The sequence below is a fragment of the Cystoisospora suis genome (assembly GCF_002600585.1).
Source record: "Cystoisospora suis strain Wien I chromosome Unknown contig_740, whole genome shotgun sequence".
In the NCBI taxonomy this organism is placed as follows: Eukaryota; Apicomplexa; class Conoidasida; order Eucoccidiorida; family Sarcocystidae; genus Cystoisospora; species Cystoisospora suis.
In genome coordinates this window covers 12,117-19,987 of record NW_027153541.1, presented here as the reverse complement: position 1 = coordinate 19,987, position 7,871 = coordinate 12,117, and the positions used below count along the sequence as shown (strand labels likewise).

Genomic DNA, 7,871 nt, shown 5'->3' with positions numbered 1-7,871 from the left:
GAGAGAAAGAAAGAAAGATAGAATGGAAGAAAGAAAGACAGATAGAATGAGAGAAAGAAAGACAGTGGGACACGAGAAAGATGAGGAGGAGAAGGAAAATGAAGAGAAGGAGAAGAAGAACAGAGAGATCTTCTCGTATAGAGCAAGTGATATCCTTACAGGAGATGGAGATGTACATTGAGATCGAAAGAAGACGAAGAAGGAGAGCAGGAAAAGAAAGAGAAAAAGAGAGAGATATCTTACGGGGCACATGAAGTCGTAGAAAGGAGAGAGAAAGACACAAGAAAGATGAAGAAGAGAATAAGAGGCGATGGAAAGGCGGCAAGATCTATCGTTAATCTGTCTACCTATCAGTGTCTCTAGGTGCCTTTAATCTCTCTATCTGTCTATCTGCATGTATATAGGTATCTAGATCTCTACGAATCGAGTCAGGAGGAGCTTGAACCGGCGTGACTTAGAGAGAAAGAGAAAGAGAAGAAGATGAAGAAGAAAGATAAAGACAAAGTCTAGAGGCGAAGTGAAAAGAAGAGAACGATAGAACAAGACCTGCTGATAAGTGGATCCGTCTATCACCTCTCTAGATAGGAAATAGAAAGAGAAAGAAAGAGTGAGAAAGAAAGAAAGAGTGAGAAAGAAAGAAAGGGCGGCAGTGGAGTTTATATTTTACTTTCTTTCTGTTGAGTCTGTTCCTCTTCTTCTCCTGATCTTCCCTTTCTTCTCCCTATATCAATTAGCACATGTCTATCTTCTTCTTCTTCTTCACCCTCATCTTCACTATCGTCTTCGTGTCTTTGATATCCTCCATGGAATTCTTCTCCTTCTCTCTCTTCATCTTCTTCCTCTTCTTCCTCCTCTTCCTCGTCTTCTCTCTCCTTGTTCTTTTCTTGTTCTTTCTTCTCTTCAGCTCTTCTCTGACTTCTCCCTCCGAGAGAAAAGAACGAGAGGAAACTTCTTCCTTCGCCTTCTTTTTTTTCCGGTTTTCTTCGATATCTTTCCTCCTCTTCTTCTTCTCCTCCATTCATTCCTTGGCCTTTCTCAGCAGGCGATCTTTCTCTTGAAAAGGAAGTACAGAGAGGCGAAGAAGATCGACTTAAGGACGACTTCAGCATCGATCCATCCACTGCAATCACCTTGTTCTTTCCGTTGGCTTTGCTCCCCCCATTAGGTGTACAGCTCGATCCATTCCTCTTCTTCTTCTTCTGTTTCTTTGCCTGTTGCATGCAAGAAAAGGAAGAAGAAGAAAGACAGCAAGATGCAGACGATGCGGAGGATGAAGAGGAAGAAGAAGATGGATTTCTCTTTGAAGAAGAATGAGAATATGTAGAGAGAGATGGAGAAGGAGAAGGAGAGGAAGAAGATTGGGGGAGATAAGTCTGTTCTGTCACTCGTAGAATTCGCGGTGGCAAATGATGGATAATGTTAAAGTCTGCAGGGCACTGACCTGGAACTACCACCGTCGTTGAAGAAGGCGAAGGACCGGGAGAAGGACATCGAGGCGTGAGATAAGAAGAAGAAGAAGACGAAGAGCAAGAAGAAGAAGAAGGACATTCTGGAGATATACACGTCGTTGAAGAAGAAGATGGAGAAGAAGAAGGTGGGAGAGGTGTAGGTCGGGGATTAAGATAGGAATGAGGAAGGGACGAGGAAGACGAGGAGGAAGAAGAAGAAGAGATGAGAGGAGTCGTTAAAGTTGAGAGATTCCAGGGGGGGGGCCGTTGTATCGTAGATGAAGAAGAAGGGAGAGCGTGAGAAGCTAGTGGATGGTGTGAAGTGGAAGTGACAGTAGGAGGAGGTTGCGGAGTGGCATAGGCACGGGATAAGAAAGAAGAGGAAGAAGAAGAATCGTAGGAATAGCCTTTACGAAGAGAAGAAGAGGGGGGTCGTATGCTTGACGCCATCTTGATAGAAAGAGAAACACTAGGAAGAAAGAGGGGAGAGACAGAAAGAGAACGAAAGAAGAGACAGATGTGTGTATCTATATGGAGAGAGAGAGTGGGTAGAGAGATGAGAAGAAGAATTTAGTCGGTTTGTTAGATATGTGTCTTAGGTTTGGAGAAGTCATTTCTCTTTCCTATGTCTTTCCATGATCTTTACATTCCTTGAAAGGTAAAGCTAGACAAGACGAAGAAAGAAAAGACTCTCCTTCACTGCCGCCGTCTACAGAACAGAGGGAAGAGAGGAGACAGGTGGAAGAAAGAGAAGACGAAGAGGAAGGGGAGAAGAAGGAAAGCTTCCAATTCTTGTAGACACACCCAAGCCGTCTATACGAGATGAAGAAGACGACAGAAAGAACAACATCTATCTATCTCTCTCTATCTTCCGCGGGCGAAGGAATGAAAGAAAAAGAAGCAAAACAATGAAAGAGACAAAGTGAAAAGGAGAGAAAAAAAGAGAGGAGAAAGAAGAGAAGCTTGTGAATGCGCAAGCCTTGCTGCTTGTCTGTCTGTCAAAATAGCTCGTTGCTGACCCCAGGCATGAAAAGCAAAGATGAAAGAAAGAAAGAAAGAAAGAAAGAAAGAGGAGAAGAGAAAAGAAAGAAAGAAAGTCTTCTTTAAAAAACAAAAAGATTCCTTTGGAACACAAAAGAGGAAAGAAAAAGAAGAACAATCTCTCCTCAGACAGAGAAAGAAAAGAGCGAGAGACAGAGTTAAAGAATGGTGAGCTAGCTAGCTAGCTAGTAGGTACCTAATGAGTGAAGATGACTCGCAGAGAGAGAAATTCTTCTCTCTCTCTGATCTTTGTACACGTGGTAGTTAAAGCCTTCTTTTTTCTTCTTTCAGATGGGCAAGAAAAAAGAAAGAAAGAAGACAGAGAAGGGAGCGAGGGAAACGGCATCTCTCACGATACATATGTGTCATCTTGCTGAATCTTCTCTACCGCCGCAGTCACTTGCACTCTCTCACTCATTTGTGGCTCTCCTCCATTCATTCATTCATTCGCTTCGATCCGGTCGCTGAGCTGAATGAATGGCAGGAGAAAAGGCGCTGAGAACTGCAAGAAGCAAAGCAAGAAAGAAAGACAAGCGAGACTCCCTCATCGAGAACGCTGAATTCATTCTTCTGAACACATCATCCTTAGTGGGTAGGAGGTGTATGTACACCTGACGGTGGAGGTCTAGATCCATACAGATGTGTAGAGAAAGAAAGTAGATTTGACTCAGTTCACGTAGCTCTTATGATATGGAAGTGTAAAACACCATTCATCCAGATATTTCGAAAGTTAGATATGGATAGCTTTAATGAAAAGTCGATCGCTCATTCAAGATGAGAAAGTGTGGCGGATTTCTCCTCTTCGCATTCATGACTGCCTCCTCGCATGACTATCGCCCAAGATGAGAAGACGATGGAGAACAATAGCATTTCTGATAAATAGATGCCTAGACACGTTCTTTTTCCTCCTTCGTCTTCTAATGGAGATATTCTTAAATCTATCTCACATCAAGGAGTAGAAGAAATACAAGAAGACAAACTTCTTGTCTCCGCCTGTATACTCTTTGTATCTCTTCCACGTTGTAGAGGTTTCTTTTTCTCCCAATCCTTCTCCATTCTCTGGAGTCCCGGTGAAAAGCAGACCCCGGACAAGGAGAAGAAAGAGTTCTCTGTTTCATATCATTCATTCTTTTAGAGAGATGAGAATTGCATCGACAATCTGCCCTCCACCGGTAAAGAAAGACGAAGACTCTTCCTCCCTATAGAATCCACTTCTCATTCATCTTCATAGTTTGTGAAGCTTCCTTATCCACCTGTTTCTTCTTCTTCTTCCCTGTATTCACTAGGGTGGCTGGGGTTCTTCCTTTCTCCCCCACCCGGCTAGTATGAAGATGAAGAATTCTTGAAATGAACGTCACGTCGCTCTTTGTGTGGGGAATCGTGTGCTTCTTTCTCAGGCTACACAAGAGATCTAAAAAGGACGGGTGAAGAAAGAAAGAAAAGAAAATGAAGTAAGTACATAACCCTGATAAGAAGCAGGTGAAGAGAAAGTTGTTCGTTACTATAAGAAACGGGACTTTCCTAGCTGTCGTATTCTCATTCTTCCCTGAATCAAAGTGTATCTTTTTTCTTGACTTTCTCTTTCCTTCTTTCGTGTTTCTATTGTGAGGAGAAAGGAGAAGAGAGAGAGGGAAAGAGACAGAGAGAGATCTTACAAGAGAGCCTTCTTGCTCTTGGAATTTAAGATTTACAAGAGCAAGAAGGCTCTCTTTCTATCCTTTGTCTCACTTGACTTGGGGTGTATGAAGATGATGAGGGGGGGGGGAACTCCCAACGAGCACCCGTCGAGATTGAGAGACACATTCATCAATCACTTTCCACGAGAGATCTACGTTCAGTCATTTCTCTCTCTCTCTCCTGAAGCCTCTCTCTCTTATCTTTCTTTCTTTCTTTCTCTTTGCTCTCTCGGGAGTAGAGAGTCGAAATGATCATGAGGCTGGTCCTGCTTCTTGCGCGTGTGAAGGAACTTTTCGATCAAAAACGTAGCCGCCTGCTCCTCCTGCTACTACTGAAGAAAAGACAGGAAGACTGTGTCGTTCTTCTTCTTCTTCTTCTTTTCACTTGCATAGGTTCATCTCTACCCATCTCTAATATCACCCTACACACACATCGCTACCTGGCATGATGGTGAATGAGCGTTATAAGGATGATCTAGGAATGATAAGAAGCAGAAGAAAAGCTAATACAAGAAGCAACACTCCTCCTACTCTTACTATTACAACTACCACTACCACTACTACGCCTACAAGAACAGCTCCCTCTAAAGCCTTTGCGTATGTTTCTATCGTAGAAAGAAGGTCTCCTATATACAGAGGCACCCAGACAGGGAGAAGAGAGAAGTCCATACAAACCGACATAGCGGCTGATTCGGTGGATCTTCTACCTTCTATGAAACACATCCATCACCTAGTCAAGCAGAGGCCCTAATCCTCCTGCTGCTATTCCTACTGAGACGTTCACTTCTAAAAGAAGAGACTCACACCAACAGTCCTAATAGTAGCAATAGTAGTATGGCTAGAGATATCTCTATATCTATGTGTATGCATGCGTAGTGCAAGATTCCGATCGGATTGTGCTGAAGGGAAGTTGTAGCAGCAGTAGGAGTAGTAGGAGGTGTATGAGTAGATAAAGAAGAAGAGAAGAAGAAAAGAAGAGAAAGCATAAGGAGGGAGGAGGCGCTAAGCCTTGTTTGAATTGAAAAGATGTCTGAGGCACAGACTTCTTCTGTTTGCTGTTTATGTGTATGATTTCCAAGAAAGAAAGAAAGAGAAATGAAGAAATTGACGAAAAGAAGAAGAGGAAGATGGCGATCAAGAGAGGAACGCTCAAATGTTGTTTGTGAAGAGAATGAAAGCAACAAGAAGACTTCATTCACCTTCTTCAAGAAAATTACAAGAAGAGACACTGACAGAGACAGAAAGAGAGAGAGATGCAATAAGAGAAAAGGAAGAAGAAGAGAGTGACAAAAGAGATACAACATGTGAATGAAAAAGAACAAGGAGATAGCCATGACTATGAAAAGAGAAGAAGATGGGAAGAAAGAAAGAAATGAAAGAGACGACCCCTCGCTTTCTTTAAAGAGAGAAAGAAGAAAGAAAAGAAAGCAAAATCGAGAGAAGAAGATGAAGCTAGAGATCTCTCTCTATCTTTCTCTCGGTTTCCTGTCTTCCTTCACACGATACCTACACCCTCTCTCCTTAGCCTTCTTTCCTTCCTTTCATCTCTCTCTCTCTAATCTCACGTTCTTTCTTCATTGATCGACCAATCTATCTACTTTCTTTCTTCCCTTCTTTCTTTTTCTTTCTTTCTCTCATTTTCCCTTCTTTCTTTCTTTCTTTCACCTTGAAACGTCAGAATTGCTTCATTCGCTCTTCACTCCTGCGGCATTCTATGTACAGCCTCCATATAGAAACACGCGTACATAGACATATCTATCTATATATAGAGAGAGAGATACATCTGGATGTGTCTAAGGACCTTCCCTACTACATGGAATAAGATTGAAGTCATAAAGAAATCTGTTTGAAGCAAAGGGATAAAGAGCTAGAAAGAAGGATAGATAGATAGATCAATCTATTTCTCCCTCTGTCCCATCTACCTTGTGTCAAAGGAGAGAAGAAGGAGAGAAGAGAGGAAGAGAACCCTTTCTTACTCCATTCATTCATTTATCATTTCTCGGCTATTCCTATGATGTTTCATGGGAATTGAGATAGGCTTCTTTCCCAGTTCGAATTCTTTATCTTTATAGAAATGAGGTGCGACTTCGAGGAGCCACTCCGAACGGATCTCTAGCACATTTCGCATGTATTCCTTCGTAGTTAAGACGAGCTCTGTATAGATCACTATCTTGGGATTTTCCCCGAAGAGAGAAGACTGCGGATGAATCTCCACCGTGTGAGAGTGCTTTAAAGTAGAATACGTCCCATTGCGATTAACGCGAGCTCCCTAAGAAACAAAGAGAAAATATAGCAGAAAGGAAGGGATAGATAGAGAGATGAGTAGAGTAGAGAAAGGTATAGGGATAGAAAGATTGAAGAGCGATAGATTGATAGATTAAAGCAGATAGATAGACAGATCAAAGGAAGAGAGGGGGAAATAGAGAAAGAGATTGACGACAGAGCGATAGATAGACTGAAGAGAGGTAGATTAGGGACCAATAGAAGATACAAAGAGGTGTATGCTTGTATGCGTCGACTGAGTAAAGATTCGATCTTGTTGGTATTCTTTGTGTGTTGAGAGTTCGAATGCTTTCTCCTCTCTACAGCACGCACCGACGCTGTCTCTTCAATTACCTTTGTCTCTTTCTATAGAAATAGACATACATGCAGAGAGATGTAAAGTCATTCTTCTTCTTTTCCTTTTTCTTCACATACACATCGTGAAAGATTCGAAAACACTTCTTTCTCTTCTTCTCTTTCTACCGATCAGTCCTTTCTTTCTCCTGAATGGATTCGAACTCTATAAACTGACTCGCTACCTATCTATCCACCTGATGAAGTAGCTCACTAATAGCTAGCTAGCTAGCTTTCTGCCAGACTTGCAAGGAAAGTGAGGAGTGAGTGACCACCTGTGTGAAGAAGCCTGAGGTGACGGCTTTCCTTATGGCATCTGCATCGACAGGATCAGAGGAGGGTTCGATCTCCACCCGTTCCAGAAGTTCTAGCAACTGCTCTCGCACATCTCGAGCTCTCTGGATGGAGCGATGCTGAATGAAATTCTCGTAGCACCACGCCACCGAAAACGCTAGAGACACACAAAAGACAAGAAAGAAGGAGAAAAGAAAGAAAGAGTGAGGAAGAAAGAAAGAAGAACAAACAGGCAGACATTGATGGGAGAGAAGGAGAGATATGTGCGGGGTAGATAGAGGGAGAGAGAGAGATAGGTACGTAGAAATGGAGAAAGAAGGTTCAGTTGCATGCAGACACACGAAGAGCTCGAATCGTGTTCCACAAAAAGAAAAGACCTTCGAGGCAATGTGCGTGTCTCCTCACTGTGCATCCTTATTGATATGATAATTACCACCCTTCCACGCATGTAGATAGATAGATGGATGGATCTAGAAAATGGTGGATGGATACATATAGATATAGGTAGGCTTATATAGACATAGATAGACGTATATAGATGTAGATCTATATCTGCTACGTCCCTTGACTCGGTCCTAAGGCAAAAAAACATACACCTCATAAGTACGCATTTTCAGTCCCTACATATTCATAGCTACCCATACATACATACGTACATACATACACACATACATATACATACATACGTACATACATACATATACACATACATACACACATACATACACACATACATATACATACATACGTACATAGATACATACATACATACGTACACACATACATATACATACAT

The 7,871-nt window shown here is 42.1% G+C and overlaps 2 protein-coding genes across 2 annotated transcripts in view; both read right to left on the bottom strand.

Moving 5' to 3' along the window:
• The window catches only part of CSUI_001829 (uncharacterized protein), a 6,379-nt gene extending 3,459 nt beyond the window's left edge, over nucleotides 1–2,920 (bottom strand). The window contains exon 1 of the mRNA XM_068062032.1: nucleotides 668–2,920. Coding sequence (XP_067925991.1) covers nucleotides 668–1,898 — 1,231 coding nt within the window. The 5' untranslated portion in view covers nucleotides 1,899–2,920. The remainder of the gene's footprint in view (nucleotides 1–667) is intronic.
• Nucleotides 2,921–5,172: 2,252 nt separating this feature from the next.
• CSUI_001828 (pre-mrna splicing factor rna) overlaps nucleotides 5,173–7,871 on the bottom strand; it is a 12,248-nt gene continuing 9,549 nt past the window's right edge. The window contains exons 8-9 of the mRNA XM_068062031.1: nucleotides 7,057–7,232; nucleotides 5,173–6,434 (exon numbers count right to left, since the gene is read on the bottom strand). Coding sequence (XP_067925990.1) covers nucleotides 6,147–6,434; nucleotides 7,057–7,232 — 464 coding nt within the window. The 3' untranslated portion in view covers nucleotides 5,173–6,146. The remainder of the gene's footprint in view (nucleotides 6,435–7,056; nucleotides 7,233–7,871) is intronic.